At 38.2% G+C, this 21,009-nt stretch overlaps 1 protein-coding gene across 8 annotated transcripts; it reads left to right on the top strand.

Moving 5' to 3' along the window:
* The first annotated feature begins 821 nt into the window (after positions 1–821).
* On the top strand, positions 822–20,968 carry LOC127943276 (interferon-induced protein 44-like). 8 transcript variants are annotated; one of them, XM_052539620.1, is made up of 8 exons: positions 822–914; positions 18,748–19,261; positions 19,378–19,432; positions 19,516–19,711; positions 19,809–19,961; positions 20,041–20,212; positions 20,305–20,405; positions 20,482–20,968. In XM_052539620.1, the coding sequence occupies exons 2-8, from the start codon at positions 18,763–18,765 to the stop codon at positions 20,665–20,667; spliced, it is 1,362 nt and encodes a 453-aa protein (XP_052395580.1). In that variant the 5' UTR covers positions 822–914; positions 18,748–18,762; the 3' UTR covers positions 20,668–20,968. The 8 variants fall into 8 exon arrangements, with proteins under 8 accessions (XP_052395580.1, XP_052395575.1, XP_052395574.1 ...); XM_052539618.1 differs by lacking the exon at positions 822–914 and adding an exon at positions 3,723–4,036 and having other exon boundaries at positions 19,027–19,261; XM_052539621.1 differs by lacking the exons at positions 822–914; positions 18,748–19,261; positions 19,378–19,432; ... (3 more) ...; positions 20,305–20,405; positions 20,482–20,968 and adding exons at positions 9,226–9,363; positions 11,075–11,588; positions 11,749–11,797; ... (3 more) ...; positions 13,833–13,933; positions 14,300–14,661.
* The last annotated feature ends 41 nt before the right edge of the window (positions 20,969–21,009 follow it).

Below are 21,009 nucleotides of genomic sequence, written 5' to 3'. Positions count from 1 at the left end.
GAAGGGGTGTGGCTAGCCCATGCAAACTAGCTCTGTGGACAAACTGACTTGTTCATTTGGCTCCACACTATGAGGCGCCGTCTGCCATCTTAGAAAATACTGTTAACATCAAGAGATTACCATGCTAAAAATTTATACGTTTAAGTGTGCATTAATTAAGCTATTGCATTGTTAGTCAAAAAAAAAAAAAAAAAAAAAGAGTAAAAAAATGAAACCACAACTAGTCAGAACAGTAAAAATATTCGGACTAAATAAGAATCAATAAAAAGTAACAACAAAATAAATGAAATTTGTATATATATATATATATATATATATATATATATATATATATATACATACATATACTTTGTAAGTTATATATATTAGTATATAAATATTTTGTTCAAGCTTATGCAAAAAAGGCTGAAAAAGCTCAGTGTTGCTCTTCACACTTCTAATTTAACAGATGAGTAAAGAAAGCAGCTCTGTGGCTTGCTTGGGAAAGTGAAACTGTCTCTTCTCTATGAAGCTTCAATCCATGGATATAGGCTAATGCTTTAGCCTTCAACCAGCCATTACTTGCAAGTAATTTTGCATTACTTGCATTACTTGGAGTAAATCAGACATAATGAGTCAAGTTAACAATAAAGAACTGTACATTATAATTAAGGCTTTGTAAAACTGCACAGCGTTTTTAGCTTTTTAAAAAAGACACACTCCGTCCAACAATAACGCACACATTTTCTGTCAACACACGACACGTGGAGCCCCGCCTCGATCTGCAGGCTGGACTTTCACTGATAGATACTGCGTTGCAATTGTCATCTCTGAGTGTAAGGTAATAAGGAAAATATAGCAGCTTGAAATCGTGCTGTATTAATTTTTGACCCTGTACGAAGAGCATTTTAGCGTTTTTTATGCAGTGTTAAAAGGCAAGCTTCATCGATATAAATATCAAAGGTAAATATTCAATTTCTAGATTTGTATGGACATGCTATACTTTTCACACACGAAAGTCGTTTCTCAGCTCTAGAAAAAGCATTTAACTCTTTAACAAACGTTTATTAAATTAATTCAGTCATTCATTCTTTGTCGTACCTTTTAGTTTCATTTCTATGTAAATGGTCTAGTTTCTGAAAGCGCGTGACAATCTAGTTCTGTGGACAAACATTGCAAGGCTTGTTCATTTGGCTCCACCTTGAGCTCCATGATCTGCGAAATAATGCTAACTTCAAAATACTGCTATGTTAAAAATGCATAAATTATTGTTCACCAGGGGCGTGTCTAGGGGGAGGCTGGGTGAGGCAATGCCTCCCCTAGGATAAGCCCTGCCTCCCCTGAGAAATGATCTGTCCCTCTGATGATAAATTAAAACTTAAAAGTGGATTGTTTTGTGCATATTTTTCCATAGCTTGCAGATGGGTCTGATCCAACAAAAATCCAGTTTGGCGCTGTTTGACAGTGCGCGCTTCGGGGGTACGCGCTCAGAAAAAGCGCATCATGTGAGAACAGAACGCTAATTGAAATGTTTACCTGGCAGAACTTTAAGCAGTGGCGTGTCTAGAAGGGTGGTAAAAAAATTAGATTTGCCACCCCAAAACAGCGTATAGGATCGAAGTGCATTGACAGCTGAACAGACTGATTTTGTCCTAGATTTCTGCCGATGGTAGGATGTTAATAGTTTTGGTTGTGGGCGATAAAAATTTCTCTACAATCTGCTTTCGAAAAAATATCGTTGCATTGTGTGCTGCGCACATTCTATCAGCTGCAGTTCTGGCCCAGCGGGATTAATATACTGCGACATACATTAACATCACAGTTAACTCATTCACATTTTTTTGCATCTGTTTAAATCCTTACTGGTTATTTAAACGTTTAATTCGTTCGTGTCCTTTTCTGATGTGCGGTTTTTCTGAGCACAAAGTGCGGCCCTTCGAACTGAGCCTGATTACTAAGTTATGTTTTGTGCTAATACTGTCAAAACACACAAGGTTTATGTATAGACTCATATGTTTAAAATGAAAGTAAACAACTGAAAGAAACAGATGCATATCTGAATATTAGAAGGCGCACAGTTCTTAAAGGGACAGCTACATGCTGCCGTGTGAATTAAAGGGATAGATCACCCTAAAATTTTATTTCTGTCATTGTTTATACACTCACATGTTGTCCAAAACCTATTTTAACTTCTTTCTTGTGCTGAAAGCAAAATAAGATATTTTGAAAAATTAGGATAACCAAACAGTTGCTGGTCCACATTGACTTTTATAGTAGGGGGAAATTACTGTGGAAATCACTGTGAACCAGCAACTGTTTGATTTTCCACCTTCTTCAAAATAGAGTTTATGTTAAGTAGAAGAAGGAAACTCATTCAGATTTTTCTTCACTATTTAAATTTTTGGGTGAATTATATGTTAATGAAACAACCAAAACTCTATACTCTTGACTGAAAAACTTTAATTCAGTTGCTTTAATAGGAATCAATGTATATAGTTTTTATTTTTATATTTGTTCATAAATTTTTTTTAATGCTCCTACTAAATACACCCCTTGTACCTGAAAATGAAGCACTTTATTTGTATAATATCTGTATTTGTAATGTGTATCTTTGTTATCATTTTTTAATAACAAAGATAAAATAATGACAAAGATTTTAAACCATGCACTTTGGCCTAAATATCTGCCACACTCTTTCATATTTTGTTACCTTAAAAGGCTTTATAATAGTGAAATTGACAAATATGATAAAATCATGGTATTTCTGAAAAAAAAAAAAAAATTGTTCGATTTTTATTATATCACCCACCCCTGAGGGAGACCAAACCCATACAGACTCCAACCCCCCATAAAATAATAATAATATTTGCCTATGGCAAGCACCACTAATAATAAATTAAAAAATAAAACTATATTTAAAAAAAGTTATGTTGCCTCTGCTAATCATATCATAATTGAAATTCTTATAGTTTTACAAAAATAGCTTTTATTTCAACTCTCCAAATCTCCTGACACCCTGTGGCCTAATATATTTCTAGGCATACGTGTTTACATTTATTCATTTAGCAGACACTTTTATCCAAAGCCACTTACAACCAGAGAATAACATTCAAATACTGTTCTCATACTGTTCAAATGAGAATATCAAAAAAAATTTTTTAACTGGGGCCGCATTCATAAAGAAACTTATAAGAGGCTACAAGTAGCTCCTAACTGGCGAATTTAAGAGAAACTCCTACGAATAATGACTGCTAATGTGTTTTACTAAGAGTAATTCACGAAGCATTTCAGCCCTAAAAGTAGCATCTACTTCTGGACCAGCTTAAAAGAAGAAACAAATTAATTAACCTCCTGTCTATACAAACGTGATGTAAGATTCATTTAAAGAACTCTCTTGTCCTTCTCCGTAACCTACTTGTGTAACACGTCTTCTCACAAGCAAACACCTGTCAATCATTATCAGGCAAACACCGTGATCTGTTATATATATGAATCTGTCGTATCTGTTGACCTGGTTTAACTTTTATGTGATAGCCTAATAGGGGCCCTGTGCCTATCTCTGGGTTCCTGGCTTAGAAAAAGATATGCATTAAAAAAGATTGTGTGTATTATAGCTTAATTTTGTGCCGATATTTTCAGTTGTCTATGTTGGCCCCCCAAACATGACATCCTGGTAACCCCTCTGTTGTTCACTATAAGTCAAAGTGAACCACAACTAGTAAGAACAATAACATAACACTGTTTTTCTTTTCTTTTTTGTCTTGGCTTAAAGATGTATCAGAAAACGCGCAACGTGATTCCTCGCACTCACAACGCTCCACTCGCTTCTAGTTTAACAGAAGAGAAAAGAAAGCAGCTCTGTGGTTTGCTGGGGAATGTGGAGCTGACTCTTCTCTACAAAGCTTCAGTCCATGGATATCAAGCTTCTGCCTTCCATCAGCGATGTGACCGTCAGGGTCCCACCTTACTTGTAGCCTACAACCATTCAGGCTACATCTTTGGTGGATACACTAGTGTAGATTATACTCAAAGTGGTCAGCAAATTACAGATGAGAAAGCTTTTCTGTTCAGCTTTCAAGGAGGAGTTCCTTTTCGCATCAACATTAACAGTGAATGTTTTGCACGCTATGATGATGCTACAATGCCCAGCTTTGGCGAACGATTGTTCTTTTGCTACGGAAACCAACCAGTTGTGCATCATGAAAGAGGGGCTGGATCATATTATACAGCAAGGCTTAATGCATTCGATTTTAGTCCTGCCACACTATATGGGAATGACACTCAACTGACTGAATGCGAGGTTTACAAAGTGGAACAAGGTACAGGTAAGTCAATTATTAGAAAACTATTTTTATCACTAACTAGTTGTTTACAGTAAATTATAGACATTTATGAGTCAGTTCTTTTAAAATGTAATGCTGCTAACATTACTGTGAATAATTTCATCAGTTGTATAATGAAAATAAATCTAGCTCCTCAGGTCAGTGCCCAGATGAAGCCATGGAGGAATGTTCTCTGGACAGCTAAGTGAGTTCACTCGATATTATTTTGCTTCTAAATTCAAAGAGTATTGTAGTAAAGTAAATAGTAATAGTAAAGTTGTGATCTCTTTTGTAGACGAAGAGCAGAGCTCATGGAAATGATCAGGAATTATAAACCCCTGGTGCCGTCTGTGAGTCGGGTCAGAATCCTAATGATCGGTCCTGTAGGTGCTGGGAAATCCAGTTTCTTCAACTCCATCAACTCCATCTTCATGGGCCGCATTACCAGCAAAGCCATGTCAGGATCTGCAGGCACTAGTCTCACCACACAGGTACAGATTCAATACGATCATCATGTTTCCTGTTAGAGCTCAGGGAACATCTCTTGATGACTTCAGGTCTTGATGTGATTCTCTTCTTTGTTGGTAGTTTCGCACATATCCAGTGAAAGACGGTCGTGAGGGAAAACCATTGCCGTTTGTGTTGTGTGACACCATGGGACTCGAGGAGCAAACCGGTGCAGGACTGGATATTGAGGACATCAGCAGCATTCTTCAAGGTCATGTTCAAGACCGCTATAAAGTAAGTGCACTTATCTCTAAAATGAATGATACCTTAACTATAAATTGAAAATTCAGATTGAAGCTTTTCTTTAATATACTTCATCTTAAATCCTCTGGATTCAGTTCAACCCAACAGAACCGTTTCAACCTGATGAGCAAAAGGCCTCCAGACCTGCCTCTCTACAGGAGAAGATCCACTGTGTGGTGTATGTGATAGACGCCACCAAAATCTCCCTCATGTCCGACAAACTACAGGAAAAACTTGCTTCCGTACGCAGAAAAGTGAACTCACTGGGTAAGAGAACATAATTGCACCTTGTGACTAATACAATATTAGGTTATACATTGATCTACCTGATAGTTGCACACAATGTACCTTAATTTCAGGCATTGCTCAGATCGTCTTGATGACAAAAGTAGATGAAGCATGTCCTCTAGTGGAGAAGGACCTTCAAAACATCTATCTCAGTCCCTACATCAAGTCCAAGGTGAGAGGCGGTCAGATGGTCACATGGTCTGTTCCTCCAGGACTCGGAGTGAGGGAGATGTTGTTTTGTGTGTGCAGGTGCAGGAGGTGAGCTCTCGGTTGGGTGTCCCGGTGTCTTGTGTGTTACCGGTGAAGAACTACAGTCAGGAGCTGGAGCTGGAGCTCAACTGTGACGTCCTGCTGCTCACCGCTCTACAACAGATGCTCAACTTTGCAGACGACTATCTGGACGATGTCTGTCCCTTGGAGGACAATCCCAAATAAAGTGCTGTGTATTATATAAAGAATAGGATATTTACTTCTTGATAATAAGATATCTTAAGATTTAATAATTTTATTCTGTTCTGTTTGCCTGCTCTACTTCTTTTATAGTCAAAAAATACATTCAAGAAAATGCAAATATGGTAGTTATATCAATTTCATGTAACATTATAACCATTGTTACTTTTGTTAGTTTCTTGTTTACTGTTGTTCCATGATCAGGTTTATAGTATAACTAGAATGATGTGTTAGTACTAGAAAAGAATTGGAAAACATGAATAATTCAAGAAGCTACATCTGTATAGCCATTATATATACAAAGAAAAAAAATTTTTTTATAAAGAGAGTTTTTTAGATTTTGTGCTTTAAGCTCAAAAGTTTCGTTGTGCAAAGAATATAAAACTGAATAATACTAAAAATAAAGTAATTAATTTATACACATTTATAAGACTAAATTACTTTTATTCCCAGCAGGCACCTTCATATCAACTTGATGTCAAATATTAGTCAAGACTTGATCAAAATGCTACAACATTTTTAATTAAGTTTGATGGCAATTTCTCGCAGTAGTCAATGGGTGAAAATAGGAAGTTAATCCCACATTGAAATTGTTTTAGTGTATGTAGCCTGGGTAATATGGTTCAATTTTCATTTTAAAACTGACTTATTTCTATATATAATTATCTATAAAATAAATTTATAAAATAAAATCCCTAATTAAATAAACAATATGGAACAACCATATAAAACAGTCATTATGTTGCTTTATTAGTTGCAGACGTGTATTTTTCCCAGTTACAGAAACCCAATCACAGAATAAGATGAACAACAACAACAACAACGTACAAATGCAGTAAATATTATCTGTGTAGTAGTCTAGACAGACTAGTGTCTAGTGTGTGTCGATAGTTGATAGATTATGTTGATGATAATAATGAGAGAAGCTAGGCTACTTCTTTCACACAGAATGCTGACCTAAAGGTAATCTACAGAGTCGACATCTATATATATATATTCGAAAAAATGTAAAGTAATTTCACATTTTTAACTTTAGTTCTTGACATGAGAACTTAATTAGGCAACATGAAATTTAATTGCAGTGCTATCGATTTTAAAAGTAATTTAGCTAAGATAGGTAGTCTTCTAGTAGAACGGATTAAGCTTCTAAAAAGACACAATATATAAATTACACCGCAATAAAGAATGCATATCACTCTGTTCCACGGACAGCTTTGGGGCACTCAAACAATGTTTGGTTCATCTTATACCGACCCACTTGCAGAAACTGAAATCAGCTAAAACTGTATTAAGGACTGTAAAAAGATGGACTGATGAAGCAGAGCAGGATTTACAGGCTTGTTTTGACCTCACTGATTGAAGTATTTTTAAAGCTGCTGCCACTGAACTGGAAAAGCTCACAGAAGCCCCTTTCACACTGCCATTCCGGCAAATACAAGGCTAAAGCATTCCGGGAATTGTTCCCGGGTCGCTAGATTTTGCACTTTCACACTGCCAGTGATTACCCGGGATATGTGCATGCTTTCACACACAACCCTTGAAGATCCCGTAACGACACGTGACATCAGGGCGTGACGTGTAATGTACGAGTCGAAAACATTAGGCACGTTATACTTTAACTGAAGCAAGCGAACGATCTCAGCGTCAACGTGGAAAGTTAGGAACTAACTGATCTCTGCTTCATTACAGTTTGCACATATGTTTTCCTAGCGAAAGTTGATCTTCCTTCAAAACAGCCGGTAAAAGAGTCGCTCGATAACGTGCGTCATCACTTCCACACGGCATAAGATCTGGCTTTTGTTCACACAGCGCTTGTCCCAGGTTGAACCCGGCCATGTTACTATCTCCCCGACCCGGGTTCAATGGCGGAATCAATCCCGGGACGTGTTTGCTTTCACACAGAAGGCGACCCGGCAATGTTCCGGCAATATGCCGGGTCAGACGTGCAGTGTGAAAGGGGCTAGAGACTGTAACATCATTTATCAGTTTCTATGAATGTACATTCCTACCAGGCCTCATTTAACCTACAACAATGACAAACCATGGTTCACTGCAAAACTCAGCTCCGTCAGGACAAAGACGATGCTTACAGGAAGGGAGACAATGTCTTGTATAAACAGGTCAAATACACACTGTAAAGGAGATCGGAGTGGCAAACAGGAATTATTATGAAAATCTAAGGACTCAGTTCACCTTTAGCGACTCAGCATCAGTGTGAAAAGGTCTGAAAGAGATCACCAACTACAAGACACCATTCCCCAGCACTGTGGAGAATCAACAACTGGCAGACGCAACATGTTGAATCGGTTTGTCTGAAATCCTGTGCTGACCAGTTGGGCCCCATCTTCACACAGATCTTTAACTGATCACTGGAGCTGTGCGAAGTCCCTTTATCATCCCCATCCCAAAGAAATCCAAAACCACAGAATTAAAAGACTACAGGACCTATCTCTAACGTCTGTGGTAATGAAGTCATTTGAAAAACTAGTGCTGGCCCACCTGAAGGACATTACTGGACCCTTGCTGGATCCTCTTCAGTTTGCCTACAGAGCAAATAGGTCTGTGGATGATGCAGTCAACATTGGACTGCCTTATCTTCTGCAACATCTAGACAGACCATGGATTTATGTGAGGATTCTGTTTGTGGATTTCAGCAGCTTTCAACACCATCATCCCAACACTCCTTAAAAAGAGAGATAAATTAATAATTATATTCATCATGCATGAAAGTGACGAAAAGTGAGTGAAGACATTTAAAATGACTTCTATTGAATAAATGTATTAACGAATTTAATTAATATATTTGATAAACGCAAATAAATGCTGTTCATTAAACTATATTTTTATGAAAAAAATCCAGAAAAATAAAGTGCATCATCATTTCCACACAAAATGTGCAGCAGCAAAATTATTTTCAACGTTGATAATAATCAGAAATGTTTCTTGAAAGTCAAATAAATTGTAATGATTTCTAAAAGATCATGTGACACTGAAAACTGGAGTAATGTATATAATATTTTTTTATTGTCCTATAATCATATGGTAGTATATGTATAAAAAATGACAGTTTTTACCGTCGTGGTGTGTGCATGATGAGCAAGAGTGAAATGCCTGATATAGCCTATGCTATTTTCCTTTCACTTATATTGAGCACTTTTTGCATATAGGCCTACTAGTTAATTCTTCCTTAAAATGATGCGTGTGTTTTGACAGTGTCTGCTTACATATTTAATCATATTTGGTCATTCTCTTTAATCTAGATTATTTGCCCCGATTTATCCATTTACCTGGGAAATGTATCTGACGTTATTTATATTATTTTGTCTTCATTTTGTTTTAAGGAGTTAAAAACTTATCAGCCCTTATCAACATCGATTTACATATTCTATCACTTTATTTTGTCAGTAAAAGGTTTGGGCGTTTTTTTTTTGAATGGGCGGGTTTTTTGACCTTTTGGGGTTTAAATCGTCCGTCCAATCTGGCAACACTCAACAGGCAGCCCAGAGGAAGCTCTGCTGGAGTGAATTCTTTTACAAGGAGTTTTTGATTGATTCCTAAACATAACGCGAACAAGGTCTGTAGACATGCAAACAGTTTCATCGTAATGTTAGCAATATCAATGTTGTTTCAGTTTCATTTCCGGTGTTCTGACGATTTGTTTCCCGCTCAGATTGTGCTACTTCCCATTAAAAAGATAGGTATAACGGTTAGAACAGTTCAATAGCGAAAAGTTCTACCTCTCAGATTTTGCTTCCAGCATGATATTAATAAGGTTATTAACATACAGTGTTGGTAGCATAATCTTATAGAGCTCGGGCGTAGACGTCATGGAATGGTGCATTGTGGGTAACGGCGGCCATTTTAGAGGCATCGCAAAGCAGGTTTGTAATAAGATAATAGCCAGTCTCCAGAAAAAGTTATAGAACGTGACAAAAAAAGTTGCCTATACCTATACGGACAAACTTAATAATGAAGCCAAACAACGCTAATTAAAAAAAAAAAGAGGTTGTAGGCGGAATCGATCCCTATGAACACATGAAAGTTTACCAAGCCTCAGTTTCCCTGTTAATTTATCCTGGTCTGTGGAGTGAGCGCTTACACCTCCGATCAATTTAAAAATGTCACTTTCACTTTTTAAAAAGTCACTGGAGGCTCACCTGCAGATCATAAATGGATCTGCAAATTAAACGTGGAGAAAACAATCTTTTTCACTAAGGAAATGTTAACATTAACCAAGCATCAGTGGTGACACACACACACACACACACACACACACACACTTATCAGATTCTGCGAGCTATGAAGCTTGTCTATGCGGGTTTGTTACACTTCAGGAGTAATTACTCACCTATCATACTTGCAAAAATCCACTGTTTTCCTCCGGTAGTTCTGTAATCCGGTATAATATTGACGAACATTCACCTCAGACACAACCCACCATTCACCAAAACAAGACGCTTAACTTCCTATTTTGAAGTTCGTTCCAGTTTTTTTTTTTTTTTTTTTAAACAAGTTGTTCAAATTTGTTAAATACAGTCAGCACAAAAATATCAAAAAGCAAATTAAGTTCAGGATTGGGTCAAAAGAAAATGTTTAAACAAAAAATACAGACACTAAACTGACTCCCTTACTGGCCAAAAACTAGAGAAAACGTAATGTGTTTGTGTCTGAGTTTGTGTGTGTGTATGTGAGAGAGAGAGAGAGACCATACACAACATGTCTCACCATAACTATGTATTATAATATTATCGAAGGTGATGGTTTCCCTCCGTACAGTGGCGACCCAAGCCATCTGACGCTTCTTGGTGATTTCAGACACCTTGTGTTTTTTTTCCAAGTAGGAAAATGTTGAAAACTAATATGATTCACGAGGCGTTTGCCCTGTCGATCATGAAACCGATTACAGCAGTTCACAATACAGCAATACTGAACCATTTTCCAAAAAATAATCAAAATTAATGACCAAATGACCAACGTTACCTAATGCCTACTATACAGTACATCTACTTCTGTACCGCGATTCCCACAATGCATTGCGACGTGACGCAACGATCCCGACCTCTATAGGTGGCTTTATTTGTTTGAACACCCGCTAAACGCACTCACTATAAAAATCTAAATATTAGTTAATATATTAGGTATCTTAACACTATTTTACAGTATTTATTAATCTTTCATGCTCATATATAAATAATCCATTCAGGAATTTTTAAAAATGGGCACAAGAGGCCAAAATTATATTTTCTTTATACTATTATCTAATGCATTTTGTCTTTTTGTCAAAGATGAATAAAAAAACAAAGGGAAAGCTCAGCACAGAGTCCCTCGCTTCTGATTTAACAGAAGAGCAAAGAAAGCAGCTCTGTGGTTTGCTGGGGAATGTGGAGCTGACTCTTCTCTACAAAGCTTCAGTCCATGGATATCAAGCTTCTGCCTTCCATCAGCGATGTGACCGTCAGGGTCCCACCTTACTTGTAGCCTACAACCATTCAGAATACATCTTTGGTGGATACACTAGTGTAGATTATACTCAGTGTTATCAGCAAATTACAGATAAAGAGGCTTTCCTGTTCAGCTTTGAAGGTACAGAGCCCGTCTGCATCAAAGTTAAGAGTGGACATCATGCACGTTATGATGACGCTGGAGGGCCCAACTTTGGTCAACAGTTGTGCTTTTGTTACAACGACCAACCAGTTGTGCATCATCAAGGAGGGATCAATGCATTCGATTTTTATTCTGATACACTGTATGGGGAAGACCCCGATCTGAGGGAATGTGAGGTGTACAAAGTCAAACACAGTAAGTCAATTGTCAGAAAAATGTTAATATATAAAATATCTGTTCTGATGGAATTTAGAGGACTTTTGATATTAGAATACGATACAGTAGACATTAAGGGTTAAAATGTGAACATTCCTGAGTTTATGTTCTATAATAATCTTTATTCCATATTTCCCAGTCCTTCAGGTCATGGAGAAACCATGGAGGAATGTTCTGTGGACAGCTGAGTATGTTGAAGATGAAGATTTTATATAGTAATCTGCTAAATTTAAAGGTGTGATTCCTTTTGTAGACGAAGAGCAGAGCTCATGGGATTGATCAGGAATTACAAACCCCTGGTGATGTCTGTGAGTCGGGTCAGAATCCTAATGATCGGTCCTGTAGGTGCTGGGAAATCCAGTTTCTTCAACTCCATCAACTCCATCTTCATGGGCCGCATTACCAGCAAAGCCATGTCAGGATCTGCAGGCACTAGTCTCACCACACAGGTACAGATTCAATACGATCATCATGTTTCCTGTTAGAGCTCAGGGAACATCTCTTGATGACTTCGGGTCTTGATGTGATTCTCTTCTTTGTTGGTAGTTTCGCACATATCCAGTGAAAGACGGTCGTGAGGGAAAGCCATTGCCGTTTGTGTTGTGTGACACCATGGGACTCGAGGAGCAAACCGGTGCAGGACTGGATATTGAGGACATCAGCAGCATTCTTCAGGGTCGCGTACATGATCGCTATAAAGTAAGTGCACTTATGGTACATCTACATTAATAAAGGTGGTATGGAAGCCCAAGTTTCTTTGACAGTGGCCTTCAGCTCGTCTGCATTGTTTGGTCTCTTGTTTCTCATCTTCGTTTTGACAATACTCAATAGATTCTCTCTGGGGTTCAGGTCTGGTGAGTTTGCTAGCCAATCAAGCACACCAACAACATGGTCATTTAACCAACTTTTGGTGCTTTTGGCAGTGTGGACAGGTGTCAAATCCTGCTGGAAAATGAAATCAGAATTTTCAAAAAGCTGGTCACAGAAGGAAGCACAAAGTGCTCCAAAATTTCTTGATAAACGGGTGCGGTGACTTTGGTTTTCAAAAAACACAATGGACTGACACCAGCAGACATTGCAACCCAAATCATCACAGACTGTGGAAACTTAACACTGGACTTTAAGCAAATTGGACTATGAGCTTCTCCACCCTTCCTCCAGACTCTAGGACCTTGGTTTCTAAATGAAATACAAAACTTGCTCTCATTAGAAAAGTGGACTTTGGACCACTGGGCAAAAGTACAGTTCTTCTTCTCAGCCCAGGTAAGAAGCCTCTGATGTTGTTTGTGGTTCTGTAGTGGCTAAAAAAGAGGAATAAGACAACTGTAGCCAATTTCCTTGACATGTCTGTATTCCTTGACCCAACCTCAGTCCATTCCTTGTGAAGTTCACTCAAATTCTTGAATCAATTTTGCTTGACAGTCCTCATATGGCTGCGGTTCTCTCGGTTGGTTGTGCATCTTTTTCTTCCACGCTTTTTCCTTTCAACTTTCTGTTAACATGCTTGGATACAGCACTCTGTGAACAGCCAGCTTCTTTGGCAATGATTGTTTGTGGCTTACCCTCCTTGTGAAGGGTGTCAGTGATTGTCTTGTGGACAGCTGTCAGATCAGCAGTCTTCCCCATGATTGTGTAGCCTACTGAACCAAACTGAGAGACCATTTTGAAAGCTCAGGAAACCTTTCCAGGTGTTTTGAGTTGATTAGCTGATTTACATGTCTCCATATTATAATTTGTTGAGATAGTGAATTGGTGGGTTTTTGTTAAATGTGAGCCAAAATCATCACAATTAAAGTGTGCATTGAATTTAATACATGAGTCCACAATTTGAGTTAAATTACTGAATAAATGAACTTTTCCACAACATTCTAATTTATTGAGAAGCACCGGTTCATATGCTTAAGTCCAAGATTCAGATTGAAGTTTCTCAACACACTTTACATTGATTTATCCTGATTCAGTTCAACCCCATCACACCATTTCAACCTGATGAGCAAAAGGCCTCCAGACCTGCATCTCTACAGGAGAAGATCCACTGTGTGGTGTATGTGATAAACACCACCAAAATCTCCCTCATGTCCGACAAACTACAGGAAAAACTTGCTTACGTACGCAGAAAAGTGAACTCACTGGGTAAGAAAAGTAACAGCATTTTTAGATGTATGTTGCAAAACTCTTATGCCAAATGTGTCATTATTAACTTAGTTATTTACATTATTTCAGCCATTCCTCAGATGGTTTTGATGACAAAAGTAGATGAAGCTTGTCCTGAGGTGGAGAAAGATCTTCAAAGCCTTTATGTCAGTTCCTACATCAAGTCAAAGGTGAGACATGAGCACATAAACTGTTTCCAGAGTCACTTTCCAAAACACTCTCTGCTCCTCACTGGTGGAACGAGCAGCCAAACTCTACCCAAACAGCTGAGAGAATCACAACTTTCACGAAGCACCTTAAGACACATCACTTCTGCAAACACTTAACCACTCCACAACCTTAAACCAATACACTTACTCATATTGATCTTCTTTCATCTGCTCTTTTCCTAGTCTAGCTTTCTAATAAATCTGGTATTGTACACTATGAATATTATTGGCTCTGTGATGAATTGTTTATGTCCTTCTATTGTAGGTAGCTTGAATAAAAGTATCTGCTAAATCCATAAATGTAAATGAGTTGTTTTGTGTGTGCAGGTGCAGGAGGTGAGCTCTCGGTTGGGTGTCCCGGTGTCTTGTGTGTTACCGGTGAAGAACTACAGTCAGGAGCTGGAGCTGGAGCTCAACTGTGACGTCCTGCTGCTCACCGCTCTACAACAGATGCTCAACTTTGCAGACGACTATCTGGACGATGCTGGTTGAGTGGAGAACAACTTCCTATAAATAGCGGCTGGCACAAAGTTTCCTTTTGAGCCGGTTTCTGTAAACTGAATGCTAATGGATGATTGCATGTATGATGCTCTGTTGTAGTATATTTCTTTGCCTCTATGTGAACAAATGTGGACGGTTTGTAAAATATAATTGTTATATTACAGAAAGATATCAGTTATTAAATTGAGCACGTTAAAGCAAAAAACATGTCACAGCCTTCCCTGGTCTTCTATTCCTTTATGCATAGATCTTTTTGACTATATGACTGGATGTGCCTTTCAATTGTGGTTCAATGTTGCTGTTGTAAACAAGACTTAAAGGGCTGAATGCTTTTATAATGTTATCGGATAATACAAGTCCAAGAAAATATATTGGCTATGAGTAGAGCTGGGAATCGAATCCAAAAAGAATTGGAAATCGAGATTCCAAAGGCTGGAATCGACTCCTCATTCAGAGTATTTTTCAGTTCAACAAAACATATCTATGGGAGTCTCTCTAACAGAAGGCTATATCCGACAAAGGCTGCACACATTTAAATTCATGAAAATAAACAAAAAGAAAACGAGCCGGCCCTGATCATTTGAATTATAGGATGTAAGCCATAATTACAACAGTTGTGAGATAAAAGATTATTTTCAATTTTATATATATATATATATATATATATATATATATATATATATATATTAGATTCAGAGGTTATTTTACGGTGGAACTGGCTTGTCCACAATTTTGAGCGCTGCATGAACAGATAGATCATGACGTCACTGAGGGTCTTGATCTTATTACCATCTAAAAAATTTTTTTTAAAAATTTCTATCAGCCAATAATAATTATAAATAATACGTCACAAGCATAGATCAGTGGACGAGAGCGCATCTGATTGACAGAGCTCTATCAATCATTAATGTTCTGGTTTACAATTTGCAGTGACTTTGGTTTTCAAAAAACACAATGGACCAACACCAGCAGATGACATTGCACCCCAAATCATCACAGACTGTGGAAACTTAACACTGGACTTCAAGCAGCTTGGGCTGTGAGCTTCTCCACCCTTCCTCCAGACTCTAGGACCTTGGTTTCCAAATGAAATACAAAACTTGCTCTCATCTGAAAAGAGGACTTTGGACCAATGGCAACAGTCCAGTTCTTCTTCTCCTTAGCCCAGGTAAGAAACCTCTGACATTGTCTGTGGTTCAGGAGTGGCTTAATAAGAGAAATATGACAACTGTAGCCAAATTCCTTGACACGTCTGTATGCCTTGACCCCAACCTCAGTCCATTCCTTGTGAAGTTCACTCAAATTCTTGAATCAATTTTGCTTGACAGTCCTCATATGGCTGCGGTTCTCTCGGTTGGTTGTGCATCTTTTTCTTCCACGCTTTTTCCTTTCAACTTTCTGTTAACATGCTTGGATACAGCACTCTGTGAACAGCCAGCTTCTTTGGCAATGATTGTTTGTGGCTTACCCTCCTTGTGAAGGGTGTCAGTGATTGTCTTGTGGACAGCTGTCAGATCAGCAGTCTTCCCCATGATTGTGTAGCCTACTGAACCAAACTGAGAGACCATTTTGAAAGCTCAGGAAACCTTTGCAGGTGTTTTGAGTTGATTAGCTGATTTACATGTCTCCATATTATAATTTGTTGGTGGGTTTTTGTTAAATGTGAGCCGAAACCATCACATCTGATTGACAGAGCTCTATCAGTCATTAATGTTCTGGTTATTTTGTTTCAGTGTACAGTTTGTTAATATTATGCAAAGTATACAAAGTAAACTTCATCATTCAGCTGAACTTTGCACATTTATTGTAGACACTTCATTTCTTATTTAATTCATGCGATAAATGCATGTCCCTGCTGAGCTGGGCTATGACTAAATTCACGGACAAAGCTGGAAAAAATAAAATTTTCATATCGCAAATTTATTTTTTTTCAGCTTCATATTATAGGAAGGATACATTATACAACCTATCCTGCAGTCATCATGGTTAGATTAGGTTCCTTTTAATCTAAAAAAGAAAAAAAAAAAAAAAGATTTGGGAAAGATTCGAGAAACAATAGTGAGGAATCAATTCCAGGACCAGGAATTGGAATCGGAATCGATTCCAAAAATTGTGGAATCGAACAGCCCTAGTTGTGAGTCACTTTCAATGAGAGCAGTGCTGTTCAAGGGGAACATAAATTGGGAGGTTCACAGAAGAAAAACAGGAACGTTTTCGTGCGGAAGCTGTGAAACCTAAGAGACTCTAAAAACAAGCACTATTTACATGCATGCACAAAACATAGAAATAAATATTAGAACGTATGCCATAGCCTTACTTGTAGCCTACAATTATTCAGTTTATATCTTTGGTGGATACACTAGTGTATATTATAGTCAAGGGCTGTATATTACTGACCAGGGGCCTGTACCATGATGGTAGCTGAACAAATTCAGAGTTACAGGATTAGTTTTGAGTTGACAAAACCAAACCTCTCCAATCCGGCTTTATTGGTACCACGATGCTGTTAATCAACTTTCTTTGTCAACTCAGGCTTTGATCCTGAGTTTGTGGAGCGCGTGCACATGAATGTGTGACATCACTGGCAAACAGCCAATCACAAGCCTTGCAACACAAAGCAAGTTTGATTTACTTCTTGTGAGAGACCATTGAGATTCAAAACTAAAGGTTAAAGGTTTTGCTTAAGGTTAAGAGATTGAAGAATATGACAAATTTAAATGTCATATGAAAAATGAAGGTGGACAAATAAAATAAATAATCTTGCTGTATTAGTGCAGTGACAAGTTAAACTTGTTAAGTTAGTGTATGAAAATATATAGTGATAGAGACTCGAACATGTAAAGCCAGATTTTTTATTTTTTAAATAGTGCAATCTTTTGATACTACAGCTATTTATATTATCTGTATACATTAATAGTTATTAAAAAAAACTATTAATAATAACTGTTAAACTAAAATTGTATGTGTGTAAAAGATAAATAATAATATGAATCACAATAATTATATAAATCATAAAATGACTCAGTAATTACCATTAAAGCCAGACTTCTCCTATTATTATTATTATTTTTAATAAAAACATTTTTTTTTTTGCTTTAGTGACCTTTAAATTGGAGCAAGATAAACTGGAGTGACTTTGTGTCAGACATGTGTCACTTTTCTCACATCTGATTGGTCCAACTTCAGTTTGAGATCTCTAACCCAGAACATAACCTGCCCCAGAGCAGGTTAACAGTGGAGTGTAGGTTACTATGGCAATGAATGCTGCTAAAAGCCAAGCCACTTACGTGGTACCTAAAGCCCAGGATTGGTGCAAACTAACATGAAACTTACCTGGCTAGCCAGCAAATCTAGCTTCATGGTACAGGCCCCAGGACAGATTCTTATTCAGCTTTAAAGGCAAGATTAATTTGTACATCGAAGTAAACACGTGTCGATGACGCTGGAGGGCCTGACTTTGGTCAACAGTTTTACAATAACCAAAGAGGGTATGTATTTGGTGTTAATACGACAACAATGTGTGAGGTTTACAAAGTAGATGACGCATACAGATAACTGAGTAGCCTACACATTTTTTAACTTTTACTCAGTTTGTGTAATTTCCCTGTACTTTTTTACACGCACTTCTATTCTAATGAATAGTAAAGGCTTATGAATTCTTAACGCAGTTAAAATATCATTCGCTAAACGCCAAATAAACGAAAGAGTCGAAATGACTCCAAAGATGACTGAAAATCTGCTACCCGCCTTCATTTTAAAATAAAAGTGTGTGGTATTTAAGGTGCGAAGCCTCCGGTGTCATCCGCTTCCTGTTATTTTGGCTGTACAATAACAACGCGTTATCATCCTATTCGTTTTCAACTCGCAGTTTAACAACTATAACGCGAACAGGTCAACGATAAGCTTCAGTCAGCGACAACATAATATAATTTAGATTAAGGAGAACAGGTTTGTTTACTAGACTGTTGTTTGATTAGAGGGAGCTCGACGCGACGCGTTCGCCTGTGGATTTACTGAAGGAGCGTTTCATTATTTCTTCATAGAGAAAGGTAAAAGTAAGTAGTCAATATGACATGTATAAAAGTAAAAAATATAATGCAGAAATACGCAATGTTTATATACAATAAATAAGACACTTTTATTCTAGCAGATTGCTTTAGTTTCAGTTTCGATTCGTGTAGGGCTTTCAGAAAACGAGTCATGTGTCTGCTGACTCTGCTCGTGTCTATGTGTGTCTGTTACACAGGATCAAATATGTGCTTTTTCTTGTTTAGAAGCATCCAGTTATTATGGCATCCAGGACTCACAACGCTCCACTCGCTTCTAGTTTAACAGAAGAGCAAAGAAAGCAGCTCTGTGGTTTGCTGGGCAATGTGGAGCTGACTCTTCTCTACAAAGCTTCAGTCCATGGATATCAAGCTTCTGCCTTCCATCAGCGATGTGACCGTCAGGGTCCCACCTTACTTGTAGCCTACAACCATTCAGGCTACATCTTTGGTGGATACACTAGTGTAGATTACACTCAAAGTGGTCAGTATATTACTGATGATGAGGCTTTTCTGTTCAGCTTTCAAGGCAAGATCCCTGTGTGCATCAAAATGAACAGCGGCTATAATGCACGGGTCGATGACGGTGCAGGGCCCAACTTTGGTCAACAGGTGTACTTTTGCTACAACAATCAACCAATACTGTATAATACTGGAGCCAGTGCATTCACTGTTAACCCGACAACAATGTATGGGAACGACGCTCGACTGAGTGAATTTGAGGTGTACAAAGTGGAGCAGAGTAAGCCAGTCACCAGATTTGTTTTTAACCATATATAATCCAATACAAGAAGTTTCAGTCTTTTTAAGGAACTTACCTTAATCTTTATTGTAAACATTTTATTTATTATTTGCCAGTCTGTGCAGTCAGTTCTGAGGAGAAGCCTTGGAGGAACGTCCTGTGGAAAGCTGAGTAGGTTTTGACTCAGTTTTTTGGCTTTGTTTGATCATTGTGTAATTTGATATACAGCTATACAAATGTGATCCGTGTTGTAGACGAAAAGACAAGCTCATGGAAATGATCAGGAATTATAAACCCCTGGTGACGTCATTGAGTCGGGTCAGAATCCTAATGATCGGTCCTGTAGGTGCTGGGAAATCCAGTTTCTTCAACTCCATCAACTCCATCTTCATGGGCCGCATTACCAGCAAAGCCATGTCAGGATCTGCAGGCACTAGTCTCACCACACAGGTACAGATTCAATACGATCATCATGTTTCCTGTTAGAGCTCAGGGAACATCTCTTGATGACTTCAGGTCTTGATGTTATTCTCTTCTTGGTTGGTAGTTTCGCACATATCCAGTGAAAGACGGTCGTGAGGGAAAGCCATTGCCGTTTGTGTTGTGTGACACCATGGGACTCGAGGAGCAAACCGGTGCAGGACTGGATATTGAGGACATCAGCAGCATTCTTCAGGGTCGCGTACATGATCGCTATAAAGTAAGTGCACTCATCACCTAAATAAATGAAGGTTGAAGTGGGAATTATGTTTGTTTTATGCCAAATCCTCTGGATTCAGTTCAACCCAACAGAACCGTTTCAACCTGATGAGCAAAAGGCCTCCAGACCTGCATCTCTACAGGAGAAGATCCACTGTGTGGTGTATGTGATAGACGCCACCAAAATCTCCCTCATGTCTGATAAACTACAGGAAAAACTTGCTTCCGTACGCAGAAAAGTGAACTCACTGGGTAATAAAACATAATTGCACCTTGTGACTAATACAATATTAGGTTATACATTGATCTACCTGATAGTTGCACACAATGTACCTTAATTTCAGGCATTGCTCAGATCGTCTTGATGACAAAAGTAGACGAAGCATGTCCTCTAGTGGAGAAGGACCTTCAAAACATCTATCTCAGTCCCTACATCAAGTCCAAGGTGAGAGGCGTCAGATGATCACATGGTCTGTTCCTCCAGGACTCGGAGTGAGGGAGATGTTGTTTTGTGTGTGCAGGTGCAGGAGGTGAGCTCTCGGTTGGGTGTCCCGGTGTCTTGTGTGTTACCTGTGAAGAACTACAGTCAGGAGCTGGAGCTGGAGCTCAACTGTGACGTCCTGCTGCTCACCGCTCTACAACAGATGCTCAACTTTGCAGACGACTATCTGGACGATATCTGTCCCTTGGAGGACAAACCCAAATAAATTGCTACCGTTATTATATATACAAGTCATATATGATGGGAGTAGAGAATATGAAATATGTGTATGGTATAGGTACGGGTATATGGTCAACGGAGTAATTTTATGTTAATTTTTAACAATAAGGTCACTTAGGTTATTATACTATATTGCGTCAAATAATAACCACCCAGTCAGCTTTAAAAACGTAAAACTGAAATGTTAACAGTATTTCTGGGGTGATGAAAAGACCTTTAGGAAAAATGTTTGTATTGAAACTTCGCTAATATCCTCGCTATTAAACCGTTCTGACTGAGGCACTGGACTATGTTTAACATGCTTGCGCTTTTGAGATGATTTGCGAGT

Source organism: Carassius gibelio, chromosome A22, assembly GCF_023724105.1.
Source record: "Carassius gibelio isolate Cgi1373 ecotype wild population from Czech Republic chromosome A22, carGib1.2-hapl.c, whole genome shotgun sequence".
Classification (NCBI taxonomy): Eukaryota; Metazoa; Chordata; class Actinopteri; order Cypriniformes; family Cyprinidae; genus Carassius; species Carassius gibelio.
Note: the sequence above shows the minus strand (reverse complement) of the source record. Positions and strands in the feature narration are given on the sequence as shown.

Coding starts and splice junctions, on each gene's coding strand:
- LOC127943276 (XM_052539614.1), top strand. CDS start 3,752: ATGTATCAGAAAACGCGCAACGTGATTCCTCGCACTCACAACGCTCCA. Junction 4,305..4,451: donor CAAAGTGGAACAAGGTACAG/GTAAGTCAATTA, acceptor AAATAAATCTAG/CTCCTCAGGTCAGTGCCCAG. Junction 4,507..4,596: donor AATGTTCTCTGGACAGCTAA/GTGAGTTCACTC, acceptor TCTCTTTTGTAG/ACGAAGAGCAGAGCTCATGG.